This window comes from Anomaloglossus baeobatrachus, chromosome 5, assembly GCF_048569485.1.
Source record: "Anomaloglossus baeobatrachus isolate aAnoBae1 chromosome 5, aAnoBae1.hap1, whole genome shotgun sequence".
NCBI lineage: Eukaryota > Metazoa > Chordata > Amphibia > Anura > Aromobatidae > Anomaloglossus > Anomaloglossus baeobatrachus.
Genome location: NC_134357.1, coordinates 503,170,447 through 503,198,337, shown reverse-complemented (window position 1 = coordinate 503,198,337; position 27,891 = coordinate 503,170,447). Strand labels below are relative to the sequence as shown.

Genomic DNA, 27,891 nt, shown 5'->3' with positions numbered 1-27,891 from the left:
TTTACTTATTAGTTGTTACATAAATTATATATTTGTGCAATTATGAATGCTTTTTAATTGTGTTGTGTTAATTAATTAATTAACTATTAAATATCTCCGAAACAAACGCCAATCTTGGTAAAACCAAAGTCATTCTTAATCAGCACCATGAATGTTTAAAAAAAAAAAGAAAATTGCTACTTCGCTGTATGTGTCCTTTGATGTCTAAAAAGATTTGCTTTCAAATTAAAACATTTTCCACATTCTAAACATGAAAATGGCTTCTCCCCTGTGTGAATTATCTGATGTGTGACAAGATGTGATTTCTTTCTAAAACATTTCCCACATTCTGAACATAAATATGGTTTCTCCCCTGAGTGAATTCTTTGGTGTCTAACAAGATTTGATTTACCATTGAAACATTTCCCACATTCTGAACATAAAAATGGCTTCTTTCTTGTGTGAATTCTCTGATGTCTAACAAGTTTGAATATCTCGCTATAACATTTCCCACATTCTGAACATGGAAATTCCTTCTCCCCATTGTGAATTCTCTGATGTACATCAAAATGTGATTTCTTTCTAAAACATTTCCCACATTCTGAACATGATAATGGCTTCTTCCTTGTGTGAATTTTCTGATGTTTAGCAAGATGTGATTTCATACAAAAACATTTCCCACATTCTGAACATGAAAATGGCTTCTCCCCTGTGTGAACTCTCTGATGTCTAGCGAGATGTGATTTCTCATTAAAGCATTTCCCACATTCCGTACATAAATATGGCTTCTCCCCAGTGTGAATTCTCTGATGCTTAACAAGATGTGATTTCTCATTAAAACATTTCCCACATTCTGAACATGAATATGGCTTCTCACCTGTGTGAGTTCTCTGATGTACAATAAGCTGTGGTTTCTGTTTGTAACATTTCCCACATTCTGAGCATGAAAATGGCTTCTCCCCTGTGTGAATTCTTTGATGTGAAAAAAGATGTGATTTTCTAATAAAACATTTCCCACATTCTGAACATAAAAATGGCTTTTCCCCTGTATGAATTCGCTGATGTACAACAAGCTCTGATTTCTGCATAAAATATTTCCCACATTCTGAACATAAAAATGGCTTCTTTCTAGTGTGAACTCTCTGATGTTTAACAAGTTTGAATATCTCACAATAACATTTACCACATTCTGAGCATGAAAATGTTTTATTTTCTTTAAGAGCTATTTCATGTTCTTTAGTCCTTCTATGACTTTTGTTTTCCATATCAGTCATTAATGAAGCAGAAGAAAAGACCCGTTGAAAATGATCAGATGAAAGATTTTTTCTGAGAAGGCCTTGAGGTATATCTTGGATAATGGCATGTTTTTCATATGTATCTGGTGTATTAGCATGATCATCTGCTGCAAAATCTGAAAATATTAGATGTGTCTCTGAGCTTCTGGTGCAGTCAACTGCCAAGAATAAAAGTGATTTAATTATTTTCAATAACAGTGCATTGAAATCATATAAATATCACATATTTAGACATTTTCATAAGCAAATTGCCTCTTCAGAAAGGAAGAAGACTTGAACTATAGTGGCATCTATTGAAAGTAGCAATCCTAAAAGTCAATATCGACACTTTATTGAGCCTTGCCATATCACTTAGGATATAAGCCAAACCAGAATCTCAATTTGCAGATATAGTGTTTTGCGTATTGCACCTCCTCATCAGTGCAAAGTATGAGATTTGATTTGGCTAGGTGAGAGGTTAAGATTGGGATCCAAGGGGTAAGGTTTCTCCTTGTGGAGAGTGACATTCCAGGTCTGGCAAAGCTCATTAAAGTGTCGACACTGACTTTTAGGATTGCTACTTCTAATAGGAGGCACTAGCGCTCAAGTCCTCTTACTCTATAGAGAAGCAATTTGCATATTTCTTTTCCTAGAGGAGCATGCTAGGCATTTAAGTCTGCTCATACTGGCATGCCAGACCTGGCATGTCACTCTCCACAGGGAGAAACCTTACCCCTTAGATCGCATACATTTTCATACAAACTGTAATACAAGTGAATTATCAATTGACTAAGAAAGTATAACACAAAGCAGGGGCTGATAGATTATGCGGTTAGGCCACTAGGTTATGCTTTTTTAATTTTTTTACTACTCGTCTGCCGCATAGGTTCATGTTACACTTCGCCTGTCACCAATCGTTACCAAGTATATCTTTGATGGATAAACTTTTCTGCCAAGGGTCATTTGTACCATCATTCAGAGGCTGTACAAAATTATCAATTTGAAATTCATCCTGCTGTATTTGATCAATCAATTAATTAACTAACCCCTAATGTGATCACTAGAGCGGCTTCTCTTTGGTGACGCTTGTGAAGTTAGATTACTTGCAACTACTTTTCCAGGATTGTGTCGGTCTGCAGTGCGGTTAACTCTTTACAATAACTTTTGTAAAGAACCCGAAACAGAAAGTTGTAACAAATACAGATGTACAGTTTATTAGACTGCATTGGTCACTATACATTTATGGAACTCAAGCAGACGGAAATTTGCTGTATACATCACATAGGAAACACCGAGACTGCTGAATACATCACATAAATTACACCAAGAATGCTGAATATACATCACGAAGGAGACACGGAGAAAGCTGTATATAAATCACATAGACATTGAGACTACTGCATATACATCACATAGGAGACACCGAGACAGCTCTCTATATATATCGCATAAGAGCTGGATAGGCAAAGTAAATGTTTGGGGATTTTTAAATCAATTTTGGAAGTTTTTTCACTTTCACCTTTGTTTAAACAGTACTTACCTGAAGCTGCAATCTCACAAAAACAAAAAAAAGGAACCCGGAGAAGGAGTTCAAAACGGAGTAGGTTTAGATGGATGTGGTGGTGGCGATCGAAGAGGCAGCGGAGGAGAAGGAAGATGAAGCAGCAAACCATTTATTTATTGGGTTTTCAATGTGATATTATTTTTAGGGCTTACTGTATTTTTGGAATCTCCAAAACACTGGGTATGGCAAATAGAGTGTACCAGTGCCTGTTTAGGGGTGGGCTAGTTGTCTACTAACCAAAGATATGGAAAAGTCTGGTGTAATCCACGACTTACTCATTTTAATGACAGTCTGTTAGTCCATGTTAGCGGAGGACAAGTGGATGCGCTTGTATTTACTGAACACACGTTCAGTCAGTACACTTGCAGCAGGGGAGGCCAGCAGCTCCAAGGCATATTGTGCAAGATCATGTCATTTATTACATTTTGACACCCAGAAATGAAATAGTGCAGAACCATCAATTAGCACTGCAATATGTGTGGACACATAGTCTTCCACCATGTTTGCTAAACGCTGTCTCCTGGAAATACGCACCGTAGCAAATGGTGTTGCTAGATGGTGTGGAGGGCTGCACAGGAATTGTTGCCACATTGCGGCCATGATGACCCTCCATCTTGAGGTGTGGCCAGTGCAACCGCTGAATTGTTCACTTTGTTCACTTCCTCCTATGCTGCCTTGTTGTTTCACCGAGCCGCTGATGTCTGATAGGAATGCTGTAAGTACAGCATTACAAACCTTGGCCTTATATTCACGCATTTTTTGATCCTGCTCCAGTGGCATAAGTAGCAATGCTACGATGTCTTTGTGGCCTAGATCCAACAGGGTCGTCACCCAGAAATTACCACTTGTTAGAATCCTTGCAGCTGGAGGGTCGTTGAGGAGGCACAACAGCATGTAATGGCTCATGTGTGCCAGGCTTCCCAGAGTCAATGGCAAGCTGTACTCAGTCACAGGTGTGTGGTCTGGCTCCTCTGTATTCCCCTCAGCCATGCTGCAGTGATGCCCCTAACCTAACTTTCTGACTACTCTGCTGTAAGATGGTTCATCCTCCTCCTCCAAAACTGTCCCCTGGCTGGAAAGTTGGGGACATGGCTGCCTTCGGCTCAGAAACCACTCCTCGGAGCCCTGTGTGGACAACAATGCAGATAAATGAGTCAATCTTTCCTCCTGCTCCTCTTCCTTCTGTGCTACCAGCTCGTCCATCATGGCCTCCAGCATTTTTTGCAGTAGGCAAAAAAAATCGGTTTAGTGATGCTGATTATGGCGTCGGCAGTGCTAGGCATGTTGGTAGAATTTTCAAAGCAACGCAATATGGCACAAAGATCTTGCATGAAGGCTCACTCGTTGGTAGAGAAGTGGTGTTGGTCCACAAAGCGATTCTACAGTGCATGCTTCCTAGACCTCCATGAGATGGTGTGGATATAGTAGATGATACTGGTGGTGGTGTTCGTGGTGCTATTGCTGCCACATCGTGTGCTTGCGGAAAGGAAGGTGGCCCTGGTGATCGTGAGCGGATGCAAGATGCCGACACCACAGCTGAAGAGGCCAACAGTGCAGTAGAAGAGGGAGTAGGAGGAGTCAGAGTTTTTTCCTGATTTCTGAGGAAACTACTCCACTGCACCTTGTGGTTTTAAGTCAGATGACACATCATGCAGGTTCTGCTCAGATTGAGGATATTTTTCCCTCGCTTCAGGCTCATCTTGCAAACCATCACTCTCTTGTCATCAGCACATTCCTGGAAGAAATACCATGCCAGGGAGCTCTTTTGAGCTGGCTTTGCTGGGAGGATTTCACTGATGCGGTAGCAGCTGAATTACTGGCTATGGGCCACCCACAGGGCTTTGTCCCGATATTCCCTCTTTTGTTGTGCTTATGTTTTGTTTGCTTGAACACCTCTTCAGCGGAACTGCGCACGTCACTATCATAACATTCGCTCCTGGTGGGGTCAATAACCTCGCCATCAGCCATCGCATCATCTTCCACTCACTCCTCAACCCTGCCCTCCTTTTCAGTCTGCACACTGACAAAAGCTTTAGCAGTTGACATCTGTGTTTTGTCATCGTCTGAGATATGCTCTGGTGTTCTGCAGACAGTGTTGACCAGCCCTCCCACGGACTCATCCTCCAACACAAGTAGTTGGACATCAGTGCACTCGGTCTCTTCCACCCCTTGGGCAGGGCTAGGTGGATCGGCCACAGAACTCCAGCCAGCAGAGTCATCAAAAAGGATGAGTGACTGCTGAATGACTTGAGAATCATACTGCTTGGTTATTTAGATGTTCTCCACACAAACAAGTTATTCAAACAGCAAAGCACACTGTACAAACTAAAGGTGCCGTTACACTAAGCGACGCTCCAGCGATCCCACCAGCAACCTGACCTGGCAGGGATCGCTGGAGCGTCGCTACACGGGTTGCTGGTGAGCTGTCAAACAGGCAGATCTCACCAGCAACCAGTGACCAGCCCCCAGCCAGCAGCGACACGTGGAAGCGATGCTGCGCTTGGTAACTAAGGTAAATATCGGGTAACCAACCCGATATTTACCTTGGTTACCAGCGCACACCGCTTAGCGCTGGCTCCCTGCACTCCTAGCCAGAGTACACATCGGATTAATTACCCGATGTGTAGTCTGGCTATGTGTGCAGGGAGCAGGGAGCCGGCACTGACAGCGTGAGAGCGGCGGACGCTGGTAACGAAGGTAAATATCGGGTAACCAAGGAAAGGGCTTCTTGGTTACCCGATATTTACATTGGTTACCAGCGTCCGCAGAAGCCGGCTCCCTGCTCACTGCACATTCAGTTGTTGCTCTCTCGCTGTCACACACAGCGATGTGTGCTTCACAGCGGGAGAGCAACAACTAAAAAATGGTCCAGGACATTCAGCAACAACCAGCGACCTCACAGCAGGGGCCAGGTTGTTGCTGGATGTCACACACAGCAACATCGCTAGCAACATCGCTGTTGCGTCACAAAAGTCGTGCCTCAGCAGCGATGTTGCTAGCGATGTTGCTTAGTGAGACGTGGCCTTAAGATTTTTGGTAGATTGAGCTAACAGATTACACTGCCTGTAATCTGCTGTTTTGGAGTACTACGCAAAGCTGTGCAATGCAGCTATACACCTATCACTGACCCTCACTGCTACATTGTCCTATCCCTACAATGTATTTGTTTTTTTAGTAACTGCACATATCACTGTCCCTCACTCCAACAGCGTACTCTCCCTATTCTAGTCAACGCAAAATGGTGGAGCAGTCCGTGATCCAGCCTTTATACATGCAGAGTCACAAGATGCGCTGGACAATCTCAGCCATAGCAAAACTTGTCATGGCTGTGATGGCTCCGGAAGGGCTTACAGCCTAAAAGCTTGCTTGTTGGCTGCTCTGCAACTGTCATGGGTGTGTCACGGTTGACAGACAGTTATGTGGTGTCCAGCTGTAGAAGGTCGCAATGTTTGGCTGCACAAACTGCTCCCTGACATTCTTTTCTTCCTACTGTGGTGTAAATGGTATCCTATGTATCTTCTCTGCTTGGTGTTAATCCCTTTCCATTTAGAACCCTGCAGATATCCTCACCTTTCAGCTGTTAATCATCATCACTTCCCCTTGTGTCCTTAAATACCTACAATTCTCCTTGGTGTTTGCTGGTGATAGGCATATAACTCTATACAGGCCTTGGATATAAACAGTTTGCTTGTATCCATCAGAAGAAACATTGTTGTTTGTTGAGGTACCTCTCCCTGAGTCATGCTGGAGATAAGTTGTTCATATGCAGTCTCCTGTGTATGTTCCCTGTGTGTTCTTTAGCACTTAGTGGGGTTGACTAAGCAATCATTTCATTTGTTGCCTACCTAAGGCCCAGTTCAGGATCAGCCAGGGTCAGGTATCCTGCTTGGCGCATAGGTGCAGTACCTCTCTAGGGTGGTCAGGGGAGCCAGGGGCCAGTGGTAGGTTTGGTCAAAGGTCACTATCTCCCCCTTCCCTAGACCCAGGGTTTCCCTTCCCTGTCCTGATACTTCCCCATGCCTAGCGTAACATCAAGCTTTCAACAAGCTTTATTCGGGTGACACAAGGTGTCCGGTAAGGATTCCGAACTTTACAGTTCGTGTTCTCTCATTACTACTCACTGGTAATGTTTCTGCATTTGACATCTCATTCATTAATATTGAGTTTGAATCCATTGCACTGAAAGTTTCAAAAGTATATTTAGAGACATTCACTGAACACAGTGTCCGGTATTAGACAGGACTGTGAATACAGAAGAATCTTTTCTGAACCAGAGAGACAACCATACAAAATGGTGTGAAAATGTGTTTTTTTTGTTAACTTTAAGAGATAAATCTTTACATGTAAAATCCACATGAAAAGCTTAATGTAACAGACCCTAAAAAATTAAAACATAATTATACCATCCATTGACTGAGTCGAATCTGTGACTTCTCTACATTTAGTGGTTACTGCTCACCTGTGCAGTTATCTGTAAGGATCACCTCTTTCCATAGCTCATCATCCCTGACATATGTCTCTGTAGTATTAGTATGGGTCAGATCTTCACCCTGAAATAAATATTGGAAAAAAGTCACAAATCGACGGAGAACTCGTGTAAAATAATTTAAAAAAACAATAGTAAATGAACATGGCAGACAAAAATGGCACCCATCTATTTGGCGTTCATCCTGCTCTAGGCACTTCAAGTGAGCATTAAAAACCAAGATATTAGAGGAATCGATGCCTTTGAAATATGGAGCTGGAGAAGGATGTTATCAATACCAACAAATCAACCCAGATATGTCACTCGAAGTAAGTATCATCAAGCTACGACTTGCCTACTTTGGACACATCATATGAAGAGAAGGACATAATGATCTTAAGAATAGAAGGAACAAGGCAAAGAGGAAGACCACCTATCCGATGGCTTGATAATATCAAGATAATGGTGGAGAACAAAATAGTGTACCTAGCTAGCTAGGCTTGCACAAGGTCGATCTTCTTATATATCGTTCATCCATGAAGTTACCTTGGCTTGAGATCAAGCTGAAGGACGTTAAAAAAAACAACCTCACGCCAAATATTACAAGGGTCAAACATAAGCTGAGAACTTGGTCTATACCACTGACAATATGATAGGATGCACAAATATAATTAAAATGATCTGGATGCCCCAGTTGTTGTATGTTACGAATAACTCCGCAGTGTGGATACCTCAGAGATATTTTTTAAAATGAATCGCCTGTTTAGTGAATTGATCTGATTGAAGCAAACTCCGCGAATCAGGCTGGGAACGTTGCAAAGAGTAAAAGGTGCTGGAGGTCTGGTGGTTCAAAATCCATGTGGCTATACTTCAACATATTGACCCTGGTGAAGGAGGAGTGCCGTGTCTTTGACTCCAAAAATATAATACACCTAGGTTATATGAGGCATTGGAAGCGCATAAGTTTATAGTGCCCTCAGGAAAAATTCCAACTATTATGTTAATTCATTGGCTATAGTGGAAGGTGAGTGAGCTACAGGGTCTAAATAAGAATCACACAGTATACTTCAATATTGGAGACCCCGTGGCTTCAGAGTTTGTATCGATTAGAGGGGTTTAATCCTTTCATGCCATTTTCTGTTTGTGCCATAACTTTTTTATTTTTTTTTTATCAATATAGCAATGTGAGGGCTTGTTTTTTTGCGGGATGAGTTGTACTTTTGAATGATACCATTACTTTTACCATGTAAAGTACTGGAAAATAGTAAAGAAAATTAGTGTGGTGAAATTGAAAAGAAAAATTAAATTACACAATTGTTTTTTGGGGCTTTTAATTTACAATGTTTACAATATGGTTCAGCTAACCTGGCAATATGATTCTCCAGGTCAGTTCTTAAGTGGTGAAAAAAAATGGATATTTATAGAAAAAAAAAGTTGCTTTTGTCACCATTTTCTGAGACCTGTAATGTTTTCATTTTCCGGGATCCCAATGTGTGAGCTTATTTTTTACGCCCTGCGCTAACATTTTTCCTGAAATCATTTTGGGAAGATACAATGTTTTGATCACCCCATTTTAATGCAATGTGGCAGCGGCCAAAAAACGCCCATAATTCTGGTGTTGTTGTTTTTTTTTTAATTTATTTCGCTGCTTCTTGATCAGATTAATTTTGTATTTTCATAGGTCATACATTTCTGAACGCAGCTATACCACGTGTATTTTTTTTAATTCTTTTATTTTCAAAGAGGTAAAATCGAGTGAGTGATTTGAACTTTTGTGTTTTGTTTTTTTTTACATTTTCTTCACTTTAAATTTTTTTTCACTTTTTATTGTATTTACTAGTCCCTTTAGGGAATTTTAAGTTGCGATCGTCCGATCACTAGTGCTGCACAAAGCCGTGCATTACCACTGATATATATAGCTAAAATCACGATCTCCTACGAATGCCAGCTTATAGCATCAGCTCATCCCTGGCTGTCACGACAACCCATTGGCGCTCTGTGATCAAGTCACGAGGGCACCGATGAAAGCCTTATAACAGCAGGAGACGTATCTTTGATACACCCATGACAGTTAGAGGTGCACAATGGCTAATTAAATCAGCTATCATGTGTGGGTAAAGATGCGGGCTAGGCATGCGGACAAGCATCAAAGGCAGGGGCATGACATATAATGCAAGTTTAGATCATATATCGTGAAGGGGTTTAAAACTAGGCATTATGGGGTATTCATACACTACCACACGTTCTATTAGGTGATGGGAGTAAGTAATTTTGCAAAATGCGTTTGGGATTCCTCAAACTGAATTTTATAAATACCTCCAGCTGTGTGACGCATAACAAACAAAAAGGGCTTAATGTACAGTAAATGTATTCATTATGCTTTGCTTATATAGCCCCATCATATTCCGCACTACAGACACCATCATCACTGTCCCCAGATGGCTGATAAGCTAAATTTTCTATTAGTAGGTCTTTGTAGTGTTGGTGGAAACCTATAGAAACACGCAGAGGACCTACAAACTCCTTGCAGATATTTTCTTTTGTAGGTCATAAACCCAGAACCCAGAGCTGCAAAGCAACAATTAGCACTGAGCCACCGTGCTGCCCCAAGACAATAGTAATATAACTTGATTATAGGGAGTGGGGAAGGAGTAATGTATATTCATCAAAACATATCTGATATTTTATACGGTTCAATTTTAATATTTACAGTATGAGTACCATTAGCCTACTATGGCATGTTTACTTTTTGTAAGTACTGTGATGCACACTGAGGATGAGTTTGGAGGAGATACTGAGATTTATGTTTGTAAAGTTTCATGCTCAAAAAAAAAAAAAAAAAATATAAAAAAACTTGATCTGAAAAATTTGCTTGGCTTGCAGACGTTTAAAGGACATTTCTAAAGGTACACATAACCTTTAATAAGTAGTTAACACCCCATGCACATTAGACTAATGTTAGCCTATTCAGCTGATACAAATGGATTTGGCCTCCAGTTTGATATAAATCAGTCAGAGACACTGATAGATGTCAGTGAAAATAATGATGTCAGATTATGGATTGCAGATCCTTTTGTTCTCTAAGGGGTACTTTGCACGCTGCGACATCACAAGCCAATGCTGCGATGCCGAGCGCGATAGTCCCCGCCCCCGTTGCAGCTGCGATATCCTTGTGATAGCTGCCGTAGCGAACATTATCGCTACGGCAGCTTCACATGGACTCACCTGTCCTCGGACGTCGCTCTGGCCGGCGACCCGCCTCCTTATTAAGGGGGCGGGTCGTGCGGCGTCACAGCGACGTCACACGGCAGGCGGCCAATAGGAGCGGAGGGGCGGAGATGAGCGGGATGTAAACATCCCGCCCACCTCCTTCCTTCCGCATATCCTACGGAAGCCGCGGTGACGCCGGAAGGAGATGTTCCTCGCTCCTGCGGCTTCACACACAGCGATGTGTGCTGCCGCAGTAGCGAGGAACAACATCGGACCGTCGCGTCAGCGTAATTATGGATTACGCCGACGCTGCACCGATGATACAATTACGACGCTTTTGCGCTCGTTAATCGTATCACCGAACCTTTACACACTACGATGTCGCATGCGATGCCGGAAGTACGTCATTTTTAATTTGACCCCACCAACATCGAACCTGCGATGTCGTAGTGTGCAAAGCCCGCCTAAGAGATAAGCCACCAACAGACATGTCTTTTTTCAGTTTCTATGTTGCTGATGACTGCAATGAACAGCACACTAACCCTATAATGATTTTGTATCAATAAATTAAAGATTACTACATCAACATTAATACAAGATGAGAACCACCATCATGACATGTATTTATCACCATAACCGCCGTTAGAGCATAAATACAGCACCGGAACCATAATCAGTACACATGAACACAACACCAGACCCACCATCAGTATATGATGAATGGATTAATCGTCTGCACCAGATTTCAGCACCAAATATGCACCTCCTGGCAGAAAAGAAAAAACGTTTATTTTTGCATTTTTGGTCCAAGGGATGCAAATTTGTTGATTAAATTTTTACACCATATTCCTGCACCAAATCTACACCTCCTGGCAATAAAACAATACTGCCCGTTGTGAGTGCAGAATGAATGAGTCGCGATGAGCGATGACTGCAGGCAAACGCTGCCACACAGGCTGAGGGCACATCTGACTGCAACCAATCACAGACGGCAGGCCGGTCGGTGGGCGGGGAAAGCAGTGCATATGAAATGAGCAGCTTAGGGAGGCCACAAGAGCAGTGTACAGCAGTGCAGGAGCAGTTACAGCCAGGCTGGAGCCTTGGTAAGTATGAAGCGCTCCCTTTATTCTTATTTTCTTTATTTTTCCTTTATTTTCTTGAGCGCCAGTTCTGGATCAAACACCCGGATTCCTCGGCCTAGGTCCGACACCCGGGCATCTTTGAAACCGCGTGGATCTGGACTTTTACAGCCTGGGTCTGCCCAAGCCTAGTAGCAAACATTATATCTTTTCATCATACAGCTGGCAAAAAAGTGGAATAAAACGCGATCAAAAAGTCATATATGAATAAAAATAATATCGCTGAAGATGTCATCTCGTCTTGCAAAAAACAAGCTGCCATACAGCTCCATCAGCAAAAAATGAATAAGCTATAGCTCTCAGAATATGGCAATGCAAAAATATTATCTTTTTCTATAAAACGGTTTTTATGGTATAAAATATAAAAGCATCAAAACAAACAAAAAAAAATTATAAATTTGGTATCGCTGTAATTGTACTGACCCAAAGATTAAATCTGTATTACCACTGTTATGGCATAAAAAAAAACAAAAATATGCAAAAACATTCCTGAATTACTGTTTCTTCTTGATTCTGCCTCACAAAAAGCTGAAAAGAAAGCGATCAAAGATACAGTATTATGTGGCCCACTATGATACCAATAAAAACTCTAACTCATTCTGTAAAAATCAAGCCCTCACATGACAGTCGGCAGAAAAAAAACTATAGCCTTTAAAACTCAATGATGCCAAAAACATTTATTTTGTAAAAAAGAATTTTTTAGCTTGATAGTCGCCAAACCTTAAAAAAAACTATATACCGTATTTTTCGCTTTATAAGACGCACCTGATTATAAGACGCACCCCCAAATTTGGTGAAGGAAAAGAGATTTTTTTTTAATGTTAAATGGGGTCCATCTTATAATGCCAGTGTCCGTCTAACAAATCATATAGGGTATATGTCCCTCATAGCCCCCCATCCTAAAATTAGCCCCCCTTAATCTGGATATGGCCCCCTTATATTGAATATAGCCCCCTCGTGCTGGGACACGTCCCTCTGTGCTGCCCATGGCCCCTATAGATGGCACATCTCCCCTGTGTTAGATATGGCCCCCATACAGCTGCCCATGGCCCCTATAGATAGCACATCTCCCCTGTGTTTGATATGGCCCCCATACAGCTGCCCATGGCCCCTATAGATGGGACATCTCCCCTGTGTTTGATATGGCCCCCATACAGCTGCCCATGGCCCCTATAGATGGCACATCTCCCCTGTGTTTGATATGGGCCCCATACAGCTGCCCATGGCCCCTATAGATGGGACATCTCCCCTGTGTGTTTGATATGGCCCCCATACAGCTTTCCATGGCCCCTATAGATGGCACATCTCCCCTGTGTTTGATATGGCCCCCATACAGCTGCCCATGGCCCCTATAGATGGCACATCTCCCCTGTGTTAGATATGCCCCCATGCTGCTGCTTATAATAAAATAAAACACTCTTTCCTTACCTTATCAGCGCTGTCCCTCCGTGTCTTCCACCTCGCAGTTGAGCTCCGGCTTCCTTACTTCCTGGTTCTTGCTACCGGTCATGTGATCGGCACATCATCATATCACAGACAACAGCAGCAGGAGACCGGAGATCAGCGCTGGAGGTGAGTAAAGCTTTTTTATTTTACTATGGGCAGCAGCACGAGGGCCATATCTAACACAGGGGGGATCATGTGCGATCAAAGGAGGGCGCAGGCAGATATAATATGCCCCGCTGCCCCAGCCCCTCAGCGTGATGCAGTTTCAGCACCACACTGCTGGACAGCGGCTGTGCATATTATATGAGCGGGAGCAGGAGATATAATGCTGCCGCTCACAGCTTTCCCTGCCCCCAGCAGTGCTCCAGAGCGGACCCTGCAGTATATATATATATATATATATATATATATATATATATATATATATATATATATATATATATATATATATATATATATATACACCCCTCGTATATTCGGTTTATAAGACGCACCCCCTACTTTCCCCCAAAATTTGGGGGAACAAAAGTGTTTCTTATAAAGCGAAAAATACGGTAAATCAGGTATCGTTGTAATCGTACTGACCTGAGGAATATAGCCACCTTATCACTTACACCACAAGGTGAACGGTGTAAAAAAACAACAAATAGATGAATCCAATTCTTCATCTACTGTTGCTTTGTTTATTCTGCCTCACAAAGATCGCAGTAAGGTGCAGCTCACATTTATCCTGCACTCTACGCTGAGCACATACTGTACACCAAGAAGATTGCATGTAAATCTCTGAAAAACGTGATTCAGACAAAAATCCCAACGGAAAATTCACTGTAATGAGGCAAATTAAGTCAGGGGGTTTCATCTAACTCACGTATTTTGGAGATGTAGATAGAAATCCTAATGTAATACAGCACAGGATAAATGTAAACTGATCCAAAATGTTCTGTACCGCAAATTGCCATCAAATAGCATTCAACTCAACCCACAAAAAAACAAATCCCACACAGGTCTGTCGTCTGTTAACTGAAATATGGGGGGCTTCCCCATTACTGGTAGGATAAAAGCTCTGGAAAAGCACTGTGGCTGCCCTAAAAAAGAAAAACAGCAAAATCTGTACTGACAAATCCAAATGGTCCTCTCCCTTCTGGGCACCACAATGTGCTTTAACCACGGATAACACCTAGATGTTTGACATTGTTGTAGTGAGGAAAGCCCGTTTAATTTATAGGGGTTTGTGTATCCAGAAGCACGAGCTGGACACAATGTACGGGCACTACAATGTACAGGGAACTACATGGGCTTATTTGCAATTTTTTATTCTGCAACATTTGACTCCATGGGTGTTTTCCAGAGATAAAATCATCGTATTGACTCCCTCTGACCTGTGGTCCCGCAGTGTTCATCTTTTTACGTGCCTTTTAGGCGTGAACAAAAGTGAGGTCAACAACAGTTGTATGCAGCTTTGAAAAGAAAAACAGTGCAGAACAGAGGCAAAACGGAGTTCGGAGTACCTCTGCTATCTTATTGGTGAATGGATCCATCGGGGGTTTCACCCGAATCATGAATTTTGGAGATGTAGATGGAAACCGTAATGTAAGTGCTCAGGATTGAGCACAGGAAAAATGTGAACTGATCCAAAATGTTCTGTACCCCAATTTACCACCAATAGCATTCAACTGAACCCACAAAAAATGTCTCCACATAGGCCAGGCAAATGCTAATGGAAATATAGGTGGCTTCCACACCCTGGCATCATAAAGGCACTGGAGCTTCCACTAAAAAGTAGGATTTTTGTGTACTCACCGTAAAATCTCTTTCTCTGAGTCTTCATTGGGGGACACAGGACCATGGGGACACAGGACCATGGGTTATGCTGCTGTCACTAGGAGGCTGACACTAAGTAAACATAAAAAAGTTAGCTCCTCCCTAGCAGCATACACCCCGAGCCGGAGGCGGGCTCAGATCAGTTGGTGCACAAGCAGTAGGAGGAGTACCAGAATCACCATACATAAACACAAGTTGTAACTAAAACAATGCAGCCGTGCAAACAAGAGGTCTATGAACATAAGACCACTGAAAAAATAGCAGGCAAATGCAATTGAATCAACCAAAAAACCAAGCAGGGTGGGTGCTGTGTCCCCCAATGAAGACTCAGAGAAAGAGATTTTACGGTGAGTACACAAAAATCCTACTTTCTCTATCGTTTCATTGGGGGACACAGGACCATGGGACGTCCAAAAGCAGTCCCTGGGTGGGAATACCGAAAAACCCGCAGAGGCAGACAACAACAACCTCCCTCGGCGGGCTTGCACTATAATTGAATGCTGCCACCCTATTACAGGTGCGCAACTGCTGCCTGCAAGACCTTTCTCCCAAAAATAGCATCTGCCGATGCTTGGGTGTGAACGTGGTAGAACCTAGTAAAGGTGTGCAGGCTAGACCAGGTGGCGGCCTTGCAGACCTGGTCGGCCGACGCCTGATGCCTAATCGCCCAAGAGGCGCCCACTGCGCGGGTAGAGTGCGCCTTTACCCCCCGCGGCGGAGACTTGTCCCGAATCCGGTAGGCCTCTGATATGGCGGAACGGATCCATCTGGCAATTGTGGCCTTGGATGCAGATTCACCCTTCTTGGGACCAGAAGGGAGAACAAACAGACCATCTGACTTACGGAACGGCGCGGTCCTGGAGACATAAATTCTAAGTGCACGCACTAGGTCCAGGCTGTGCAAGGACCTCTCCAAGCTGTGAGAGGGGCCAGGACAGAAGGATGGAAGGATGATTTCCTCGTTAAGATGGAACGGGGAGACCACCTTTGGGAGAAAAGCGGGATCTGGCCGGAGAACCGCTTTGTCCTGGTGAAAAATCAAAAAGGGGGAACGACAAGAGAGAGCTGCCAGCTCTGACGTCCTGCGAATAGAAGTGATGGCAACAAGAAACACCACCTTCCAAGACAGGTGAGACAGGGAAGATTCTCGCAAGGGCTCGAATGGGGAGCCCTGAAGTGACCCTAGGACTAGATTAAGGTCCCACGGTTCTAGAGGCCGACGGTACGGCGGTGCCAGGTGGGCTACTCCCTGGATGAAGGTCTTAACCTGTGAACGAGCGGCCAGTGGCTTCTGAAACAGGATTGATAACGCCGATATCTGGCCCTTTAGTGTTGCGAGCGAGAGACCCGCATCTAGGCCTGACTGCAAGAATGCCAACAGGGAAGGAAGGGAGAAGGCGAGAGGAGAAGAAATATTCTGCTCTTCACACCACCTGAAGAAAACTTTCCACGTGCGGTGGTAAATCTTTGATGAAGATGGCTTCCTGGCCCTAATCATTGTCTGAATCACTCTTGAGGAAAAACCAGCCTTAGCTAGAACCCAGGATTCAATGGCCAGGCCGTCAAATTTAGGACCTGTGAGTTCTGATGGAAGAGAGGCCCCTGCTGCAGGAGATCTGGACGGTCTGGAAGGCGCCACGGAGCGTCTGCGAGGAGCTGAGTTAGTTCCGCGAACCATGCTCGCCTGGGCCAGTCCGGAGCCACTAGGATGACCGGTATCCCTTCCGCCTTGATCTTCTTGAGGACCCTCGGAATTAGAGGGAGCGGAGGGAAGATGTACGGGAGACTGAACTGGCTCCATGAGAGGGTGAGGGCGTCGACTCCTAAAGCCAAGCGGTCGCGGCACCGCGTTACAAAGTGCGGAACTTGACGGTTGAACCGGGAGGCCATTAGGTCCACGTCCGGAACTCCCCATCTGTCGCAGATCTGGTTGAAGACTTCCCGGTTGAGGGACCATTCTCCGGAGGCGAGGCCTTCCCTGCTGAGGAAGTCCGCCGCCCAATTGTCCACGCCTGGGATGTGTACCGCTGAGATCAGGGAGTGATGACACTCGGCCCAGTGCAATATCTTCTTGACTTCTCGCATCGCCCCGACACTTCTTGTGCCGCCTTGGTGGTTGATGTACGCCACCGCCGTCGCATTGTCCGACTGGATCCTGACCGGGCAACCCTGTACTAGGTGCCGAAACTGCTGCAAGGCTAGCCGGATGGCTCTTATCTCCAAAATGTTGATCTGGAGACAACTCTCTCTCGGTGACCATCGGCCCTGCGCTGTGTGATGTCGAAACACTGCTCCCCAGCCCTGGAGACTGGCGTCGGTGGTCACTATCTTCCAGTGGAGCGGGAGGAAAGACCTCCCTGATGCGAGGTTGCGCTGATTGAGCCACCAACGGAGGGAGTTGCGGGTCTCCGGCGAAAGATGAAACCTGCGGTCCAGAGAAAAGGGAGATCTGTCCCACTTCTTCAGCAAGGCCAGCTGGAGTGGCCGGAGATGGAACTGTGCAAAGGGTACCGCTTCCATCGCCGCCACCATACGACCGAGGACTCGCATGCCGAACCTGATGGACACTTGGCGCTGACGCCGAAGAGCGCGGAGTCCTCGTTGTAGGGATGAGATCTTCTCCTGTGTGAGGAAAACTCGCCCTTGGATGGTATCGAATACCATGCCTAAAAAGGTGATCCGACGGGCCGGGATCAGAGAGGACTTCTTCCGATTTATCAGCCACCCTAACCGTGAAAGGGTGTCGATCGTGACCTGAACCCCGAGACGACAGTCCTCGAAAGAAGAGCCCTTTATCAACATATCGTCCAAGTACGGGATGACCATGACACCCCTGGCATGCAGGACGGACATGGCAGCAGCCATGATCTTCGTAAAGACCCTGGGTGCGGATGCGAGGCCGAAGGGAAGAGCTGTGAACTGGAAGTGATCTTCCGCTATCGCAAAACGGAGGAACTGTTGGTGAGAGGTGGCTATCGGGACGTGAAGATAGGCGTCTTGAATATCCAGCGATGCCAGGAATTCGCCTACCTCCATGGACGCGATGACGGACCGGAGTGACTCCATTCGAAACGGCCGAGGTCTCACCGACCTGTTCAGAAGCTTTAGGTCGAGGACGGGACGGACAGAGCCGTCCTTTTTGGGGACCACGAAAAGGTTGGAATAGAACCCCTTGAAACGCTCTGCGGGAGGGACTGGTACCACGACTCCGGTTCGGAGGAGGGAGTCTATGGAGTGAAAGAACGCGCGAGCCCGCGCGGTAGACTCGGGAGGGCGAGATAGGAAAAAACGTCTCGGTGGCTTTGCCTCGAATTCTATTTTGTAGCCTGATGTGATGATCTCTCTGACCCAGGCATCGGCGGTCAGGGGGATCCACACATGCTGAAAACGAGACAGGCGCCCTCCCACAAGTCTGGCGCTGTTGCGCGCCGACCGCGAGTCACTTGGAGGAACGACGGCGGTAACCAGAAGAGGATCTCGTGGACTGGCGGGGGCGTGAACGCCAGGCGGGATTGGTCTTGAATGACGGGGTCTTCCTGTCTCTCGGAGGAGAGCGGCTTTTCCGCGGCTGGGGATTGGAGCTGAAGCTGCGAAAGGACCGGAAACGAGCGGTGGAGCGCCGATTCTGGAAGCGCTTGGGGCGCAATTGGGGGAGAGATGTACTCTTTCCTCCCGTTGCATCGGAGATCAGCTGGTCCAGCCTATCTCCGAAGAGACGCTCCCCTAGGAAGGGCAGGGAAGTTAGTGACTTCTTAGAGGCCGCATCCGCGTTCCAGGAGCGGAGCCAAAGGGCTCGACGGATGGCCACATTGTTGCTGGCGGCCTGGGTCGCGCAACTTGCAGACGCCAGGGCTGCATTGAGCAAGTACTCACCCGCGAGGGAAATCTGCGAGGCGATGGGAACCAGGTCCGGATTGGTAGGAATGGCGCGGAGACCGCCGCGTAGCGTGTCCGCCCAGGACATCAGGGCCTTCGCCACCCAAACCGAGGCGAAGGCCGGAGAGAGGGATGAGCCCGCTGCCTCGAAGGCGGAACGGGCCAACCTGTCAATAGTACGGTCCGTAGGATCTTTGAGAGACGTACCGTTAGTGAGTGGAAGGACTGTGTGAGAAGACAGGCGGGAGACTGGGGGGTCAACCACAGGGGAACCTGCCCAATCCTTTCGAAGACCCTCAGGAAAGGGATAATGCAAATCGATGGACTTACCGCTGGTAAATACCCTGTCCGGCTGTTGCCTGTGGCTGCGCAGTAACTCAGCGAATTCTGGATGTCCGCTGAATGTGTTCTGGGCCCGCTTCACCCGCTTAAAGGAGACCTGGGTGCTCTGGGAGGAGACTGGGTCCACCTGTACCTTCAAGGTCTGGTTTACTGCTTCTATCAGGCTATTTACCATGTGCCGAATATCGGCCGCCTGCTCCGAGTCCTGTAGGGGTACCGCATCGGAGTCATCCTCGGAGCAGTCAGAAGCCTCCCTGGAGGACTGACGGTCTGGACCTGGGGATGAAGGTGAAACCTGGGAAGAGTCTGAGGACGAGACCCGGCGGGTCCGTTTCTGAGCAGCAGAGGAGGACCCTGCAACGGGGCTCACCTGCTCCGGGGGCAATTGCGCCGGGTCTGCGGGAATCTGGGCGAGCGTCGGCAGCAGGCGTAGAGCTTGCGCGATGGTCCGAGAAGCCTCAGAGAGGGAATCTACGGACTGGGACAGGGACGCTAGCCAGTCGGGGGGGGGGCGGGACGCAGGGCCCTGCAGCATATGGCGCTGTGGCGTCTGCGGTATCAGAAGCGTCGGCCGCGGAGTCCTGCGGAGGCTGCGCGTCTGTAGAACAGACGGAGCATAGTGGGGCGTCCTGACCCTGGGAAAATTTGGAGCTGCAGGAGGAGCATGCAAAAAATAGTGCAAAGGGGGCCTGCTTGGATTGGGTGGGCTTAGCCTTAGGCATGGTGCACACAGGTACTCTCTCTGGTGGCTGCTAGGAAGGAGACAGGAGAGGGTTAACTCGTCCCTAAACTCAGAGAATGCTACCTAGTGAGGGCTACTCCTTAGGAGCAGAGCTTACCCAGGTCCTGCGTGCTGCCCACCAGTCCAGAAGTGGAGTCCAGGAATGAGCTGGCCAGAAAACTCAGAACGCCGGCGTGCTGCAGCCTCAGGGGACCAGAGGCAGGCTAAAATGGAGAGGGGACGCTGGAGGAGGCTGGGGGAGGAGCAGGATTCCGGCGCGAAAAGTCTGGAGGATTCACAGCCCCCACCATCTGCCAGGAGGCAGAGCAGTGGGAGGTACAGAGGGAGACGACCGGCGGCCAATAGCATGCAGCGGGGGCGTGGCTAGGACGCAGGAGCGACTAGGCCGAAGCCGGGGACTAAATTTATGGAGGGGGCCGGGGGAAAGAGCAGGGAAGTCGGATCCTACCTGCAATCGGCGGCGCCGGCTCAGCGATGGATGCGGTGCAGGCAGAGCTCCCTGGCCCTGCCTGTGAACAGCGCTGCTCGTCCAGGAAGGCTCCGGGGGAGAGCGTGCTGAAGGCAGGGTAGTAGGCATCATGATGGGGGTAGACAGCCCCCTATCAGGAGAAGGCAGCGTGACAGGGCCCCATCTATCACAAACGCTGCTGAGGTTCCATCCCTGCTGTATTCCCCTGTACGCCCTTTGGGGTGATACCTCAGGGCGAATCAGGGGTGCCCACAAAACAACCTGCCCACACGCGCACCCCCGGGAGTGGTACCACGGGGACGGGCGGGGGAGAGGGCCCCGAAGTCTCAAGCCCCTGCGACCCTGGGGAGCGGTACCCACGGGGCTGCGGAGAATGAGTGAAGCGAATACCTGCAGAGAAGAAGACGACAGGTATGAGAGCGATGAGCGGCGCCGAAATAAAATAAAAAAGCGCAAAAACATACATGGCTGAGGGGGGCCGAGACGGCCCACATCAGCCTCCTACGACACTAAGCTAAAAACTGATCTGAGCCCGCCTCCGGCTCGGGGTGTATGCTGCTAGGGAGGAGCTAACTTTTTTATGTTTACTTAGTGTCAGCCTCCTAGTGACAGCAGCATAACCCATGGTCCTGTGTCCCCATGGTCCTGTGTCCCCCAATGAAACGATAGAGAAAAGGAATTCAAGAAAATCTGCTCTCACAAATTTAAATGCCCCCCTCCATTCTGAGCACCACATTGTGCTTCAACCATAGGTAACGTCCACATGCTTGGCATTGTTGTAGTGAAGAGAACCTGTTTAATATACGGAGTGTGTTCCTAACACCACCAGCTGGGCACAGTGTATGGGCACTAAAAATGTACTGGGAACTACAAGGGCTTATTATCAATTTTTAAGTCTGCAACTTTCACTGTGTTTGACTCCATGGGTGTTTTCCAGATCCAAAATCATCACTACACCCGTAGAAGAATTTCTAGAGGGGTTTAATTTCCAAAATGTAGTCACATGGGGGGATTTCTCCTTTTCTTGCACTTAGGGGCGCTGTAAAAGGAGTCCACAAGCTATTCTACGAAAACCTGTGCTGCAAAAGTCAAATGATGCTCCTTAACTCCTGACCCCTGCCGTGTGGTCAGGCAGCGCTGTTTAGTCACATGCAGGGTATTGCCACATTCAGGAGAAATTGTGTAATACATTATGCTTTTTTTAACCTATTCCCCTTGTGAAAATTGGAAATCTGGGGGGGCTAAAACAACATTTTAGTGGTAAAAATATTATTTTTTCTTAACCATCCAATTATGACACAACTGTTATGTCAATATACTCCCTGCACTCCTAGGTGAATTCATTCAAAGAAGCACTTTATAAAATGCGGTCACTTATGGGGGCTCTGCTTTCCTGACAAGTCAGGGGCTCTGCCAATGTGACAAGGCATCCACAAGTCATTCCAACTAAATCTGAACTCCTTCCCTTCTGAGTTTTGCACTGTACCTCAAAAGTAGTTATCAACCACGTATGGGGTATTGGCAATTTCAGGAGAAATTGTGTAACAAATTGTATGATTCATTTTTTTCTGTCATCCTTTTTCCTTTTTGAAAGTTAAAACTTTGTGGCCAAAATAATATTTTACTGGAAAAAAAAATTATAACTTTTTATATTTATAGCCCAATTCCGTGAATCACCTGAGGGTTAGAATTGGTCACTACACCCCTAGATGAATTTTTCGAGCGGTGTAGTTTCTAGAATGGGTTCACTTGTAGAGGGTTTCTTCTGTTTTGGCATGTCAGGGGATATTCAAATGTGACATGGCGTCTGTAATCTGTTTCAGGCCCCCTTCACACGCACGTGTCTCCGGTACGTACTAGGTCCGTGCCCGCATGTACTGGAGACACGGGCACACGTAAACCCATTAAAATCAATGGGTTTATGTGCACGCACGTGTGCAGCCATTAACCCGTGTCTCCGTGTGGAGCAGACGTGTGTCCGTGTGCTCCACACGGATGCATGTCCGTTTTTCTCCGGCAGCACGGGTGTCACACGGCCCGCACCCGTACCACACGGATGTAGTGTGGATGCGGTCCCGTGTGACACGCGCCGGAGAAACACACGTGTCAGAGCTTTCTCCAGCCCTCCTGTCTCTGCCGCTGCTGTCACTTGCTGCCGACCGCCGCTCATTATGCTTATTTAATATTCACTTCACTGCGGCCGGCAACAGCAGCAGCGGGGAGTCGGCAGGGCTGGAGACCGAAGATCAGCACCACGGACAGCGACACCAGGGACAGGTGAGCAGAAAGTTCCGTTCTCCGTGTGTTATCACGGATAACACACGGAGAACACACGTAGTGCCATAAACACGGCACATGGAGGGGAAAACGCACCTTTGACACGTCCGTGAAACACGTGCGTGATTTTCACGGACGTGTGAAGGGGACCTCAGCCAAATTAGTGCTCAAAGTCAAATCAGGGTCAGGTCTAGGGCAAGCCAACACCAATGTTGTGGGTTAAGAAGGGAACACCAAAAATGAAATGAATTCAGAGTGTAATACCCGTACCTTCATAAATACATATTCGACCCTTGAGGTCATGTGGCTTTAGGAAAGAGGAGAGTTATCAATTGCTGAAACTTGAATGGGATGAACGAGGAAAGAAACATTTTATCTACAGTTCATAGCAAAGTCATCATCAATAAGATTCAGAGCAGAACCTGAATCCACAAATGCAGTAGTACAAATAAACCCTGTTTTAGCCTCCAAGGGTACCTGTAAAAAAAAACCTCAAAAACATGATGTTTGTATCAGAGATAATCTTAAACTCTTGGAATCAGCATCCTCAAACTTAAAGATTTTTTTCTTTCTCCTTGGAATTCATTAATGTAGCTAAAGTACTGAGCTATGACGTGACCCAGTCGCTCACAATATAAACAAAAATGAGTTGCATAGGTTCACCAGTCTCCACTGACGAAAGAGATGCCACCAAAAATACCCTTAAGGCTATGTGCATACGTTGCGTTTTTGTCCACGGAAACGCTGCGTTTAGAACCGCAGCGTTTCAGTGGCAAATTGCATGCGTCCTGCTTCCCCTGCAAAGTCTATGAGAAAGCCGAAAAATCAATGCACACGCTGCGTTTCTAAATGCAGCATTTTGGATGCCAAAAATCGGTGCGGATAAAAAAGCAGCATGTCACTTCTTTTGTGCGTTGTAGCTGCGTTCTCCACCCATTGAAATCAATGATGTGGGTCAGAACACAGCTACACCGCAGTTCGCTGCATTTTTGTTGCGGTCCGCATGCTTTATCGGCATACAGAAGGCAGGCATTTTTACCTGGAAGTGAGGTCAAGAGGTTTCCTGTTGACCTCACTTCCTGGCAAAGTTCAGGAAAGCCGGTGTCACCAAAGTGCCCGCCCCAACCCCCAACCCCCTCCCAAAAATCCAAGACGGCCGCGTGCACAGCAGCGCACCGGCCGCCCTATTCCTCTGTTTCTGTCGCATGTGCCATAACACATGCGACAGAAAACTGCTCCCCAGGCCCTGCCAGGTCACCCCCTATTCCCCCCGGTGTCTCCCGGTAACCCCCGTACCTGTCACAGCGCTGATCCCCCGTGGCCCCCTCCTCCTTCACAGTGCGCGCCGGTCACATGTGCAGGGAGCAGCTGTCAGGTCGGCTTCCTGCCTTCAATGACGCTGGCTCACTGCACGGACTCTGCAGCTGTGACCCGGGGAGAGTGGGTGCAGATTCTTTGCTCCCACTCTCCTCAAATGGAAGGTCTGCACTCCTAGAAAATGGGGGACACGTTCCCTGAGTGTGCCCCCCATATTCTAGAAGGTCCAGAGTCGTGGGACGTCAAAAATGGATTACAGGGACCCGATTTTTCTTTTCTTTTCAATAAATTGGTGAAAGAGGTAATATTTTGGGGATTGTTTTTTCAAATAAAATTTTTTTTTGTTGTCAATTTTTTTTTCTATTACTGTCAATTAGTTAGGTATCTGATAGACGCGTGACATCACTAATTGCTGGGCTTGATGCCAGGTGACATTATACATCTGGTATCAACCCCATTTATTAGCACGTTTGCCACCGCACTAGGGCAACGGGATGAGTTGGGGCGAAGCGCCAGGATTGGCGCATCTAATGGATGCGCCACTTCTGGGGCGGCTGCGGCCTGCTATTTTTAGGCTGGGAAGAGTCCAATAACCATGGCTCTTCCCACCCTGAGAATACCAGACCCCAGCTGTCAGCTTCACCTTGGCTGGTTATATAATTTGGGGGGACCCCACGGTTTGTTTTTTTTTAATTATTTATTTATAAATTAAAAAAAAAAACAGCTTGGGGAGCCCGCCAAATTGATCACCAGACAAGAAGAAGCTGTCAGCTGTGGTTTGCAGGTTACAGCTGACTGCTTTACCCTAGCTGGCTATCAAAAATAGGGGGGACCCCACGTCATTTATTTTAATTTTTTTTTTTTTTGGGCTAAATACAAGGCTAGGCACCCTTTAGTGCCACATGAAAGGCACTAAAGGGCGCCAGCTTAGCATATGCAGGGTGGTGGGACGTTATATATGTTTGACATCCATTGACACATTTTTGGCTGTGTGCCCACAATCAGGGTTTGCAGCGTTTTGGGCGCAGAGTGTTTTCCCTGCATTCATAACGCTGCGTTGTGCAGTAGAAGCACAGTGGAAGGATTTTTAGAAATCCTGTGCCCATTGTGCTTCTTTTCTCCGCAGCAGAAACTGACCTGTGGTGCGGCTTCCCGAGCCTCAGCATGTCAATTTATGCTGTGGAGACGAGAGTGTTCTCTGCAGGTAGCATAGAGCTCCACAGCAGCCTGAACCCAAATCGTGGGCATGGCCAGCTGCGTTCTCCTGTGGACAACACTCACATCTCTGCAGGAAGGCTGGCACTGTGTACTAGACGCCGTGTCACTGGATCATGTGGTCAAAAATGCACCTGAAGAGAACGCAAGCAAAACGCATGAAAAACGCATGAAAAACGCATGCGTTTTCTATGCAGTTTTTTCCAAAACGCATTGTTTACAATTGTCCTCTCTGCCAGAGGGTGCGTTTTTTTCTGCATTGAAAAAAACGCAACGTGTGCACATAGCCTAAATGTGTCTCTGTCCTCCAGAAGTCTGTCCAGACAAGTAGCAAAAGACATGGCATGCACCAAAGACTGTGGACTGGAATTGTAAGGCTATGTGCGCACGTTGCGTACAGTCACTGCAGAAATTTCTGCAGCGATCTGAAGAGCACATGTGCGCTTCAAATCGCTGCAGAAAATGTCCGTAGTAAAAAAAAAAAAAAGCAGATTCCATGCGCTCTGCCTGCAGCTCCTCCCATAGACAGAGCGGGGGCTGCAGGCAAAGCGCACGGAAGAAGTGACATGTCACTTCTTAGAACGCGCGCTTCGGGCAGCAGCTGAAGCGCTCTAAGACGCCACGTGCGCACGGCTCCTGCATAATCTTCATAGATTATGCAGGGGACGCAGGACGCATGCAGTTACGCTGCGCTACAAAGCGCAGCGTAACTGCATGTAATTACGCAACATGCGCACATAGCCTTAGTCATTCTGTCCTTGAACTGATCAAACAGTCCCTTACAGAACTGACTCTGAACAGCAGGGTCATTTCAAGAGATCACCACAGCCCATTGTCTAAACTCTGAGTCCTCCACGCTGCGATCATCCTGAACAATCAATGAATCTTGGATTCAGCAAAGATGATACCAGGATCATCATAAATGAGACAGAGAGAGAAATGCCTCTACAGAGGCCAATTTAGGAGAAGCCAAAGGCAAGGGAAAAACCCAAGCCTATGGATCACCATGAAACAAAGACAAAATAATACCTACTTGCTGTCACTCAGACCCAGAAGATACCAGATGTAAATGAAAGTATAACTTAATTAAAGTAGAAAAAAAACAGAGAATGTACTTCGGTAACCAGCTTTATACTAGTAGATAAAACAAGACTGAACACAAGACCTTCACAGCGGTCTACACATCATAGGGAGATTTCATGACACCTTCTCTCCATCTACCTGATCATCCTGAGGAGCATCGGGATCTTCTTGTTTACAGTCCTGTGAAAGAAGAGGACGGGGACATCTCTCTGGTGTTGTCCTCTCACTGGATAGATCTGGAGGAAACACATACAGGGACTGAATTCATTCTTTACATACAGATAATTATAGGCCGTGTGTATTTAGTCCTGTCTATTACCTGGTGATGTGAGGGGCTGAGGATCCTCCATCATGACGTCCTTGTACAGATCTTTGTGTCCTTCCAAATACTCCCACTCCTCCATGGAGAAATAGATGGTGACGTCCTGACACCTTATAGGAACCTGACACATACAATGATACCGTCATCCCCCGATCCCTTCATAGCGTTACTGTATAATGTCCCAGCATTCCCAGCAGTGTCACCTCTCCAGTCAGCAGCTCAATCATCTTGTAGGTGAGTTCTAGGATCTTCTGGTCATTGATGTCCTCATGTATCAGGGGGAGAGGTGGAGGCCCCGTGATTGGGCTCAGGGGTCTTCCCCATCCCTCAGACACAGGGTCCTGACAGCGCTCATTAGAGGACTTTTCCACTACTGTGTAATCCTGGTTATGGAGAGACACATTAATAAATCTCACTACAGACATTTCCAGAGTCCTCACCTCTCCAGTTCTGTCCATCTGTTATTCCCATAGATAAGAATGATGTAATGTGACATCATCAGAATCTCTCACCTCTCCAGTAAGCCGGAAGAGGATCTCTAGGGTGAGGTGTAATATCCTCTCCGCCATCTTGTCCCTGTCCCTATCCATCCTTGATGGGTCAATCAGGAAAATTCTCTTCTATAGAAGATCTGAGAGGAATCGATATTGTAGGGACCTGAATGGGGAGAAGATGACGATGTAACATCAGAAAAATCCCATGTAAGGAATCTCCGGAGCTGTTACCGGCTTCACATGATCACTATATGCTAAGATAGAAGGAGTAGCCAACACTAGAGAGTAAAGAGAGCGTATTCAAAAGGATCTAGACACACTCGAACAATGGGCTGAGGAGAGCAGAATGGTTTTTAACAGGAAAAAATTAAAAGTTCTACATCTGGGTAAAAGAAATTTAAAAAGCATATATATATATAGTATGAGAGGAATATAAGTAGGTGATAGCACCGGGGAAAAGGACTTGGGCATAATAATGGATCCCAGATTCAACATGAGCCAACAATGCGGAGCTGCAGCTAAAAAGGACAACAAAATTCTGGGTTGTATCAAGACAAGCACTGAATCTAGATAAAGAGAGGTAATTATTCCCCTATACTCAGCCCTGGTCAGACCCCACCTGGAATGCTGTGTACAGTTCTGGGTGCCCCAATTCAAGAAAGACATAGATATACTGGAGCAAGTCCAAAAAAGAGCAACCACGATGTTAGAAGGTCTCCAACCATTGTCATATAAAGACTGGCTAAAAGAACTAGGGATGTTTAGTTTGTAAAAGAGAAGGCTGAGAGGAGACTTAATAGCGATCTACAAATATCTGAAAGGTAGTCACAGTGCAGAGGGAACTACCCTATTCCCC

At 46.4% G+C, this 27,891-nt stretch overlaps 1 protein-coding gene across 1 annotated transcript; it reads right to left on the bottom strand.

Annotated features, from left to right (window-relative positions):
* LOC142312839 (uncharacterized) lies at positions 1 to 26,966 on the bottom strand. Its single transcript, XM_075351825.1, has 5 exons — positions 26,745 to 26,966; positions 26,539 to 26,662; positions 26,358 to 26,455; positions 7,277 to 7,367; positions 1 to 1,432 (listed from the first exon to the last, which is right to left on the bottom strand). The coding sequence occupies exons 1-5, from the start codon at positions 26,964 to 26,966 to the stop codon at positions 177 to 179; spliced, it is 1,791 nt and encodes a 596-aa protein (XP_075207940.1). The 3' UTR covers positions 1 to 176.
* Positions 26,967 to 27,891: the final 925 nt, after the last annotated feature.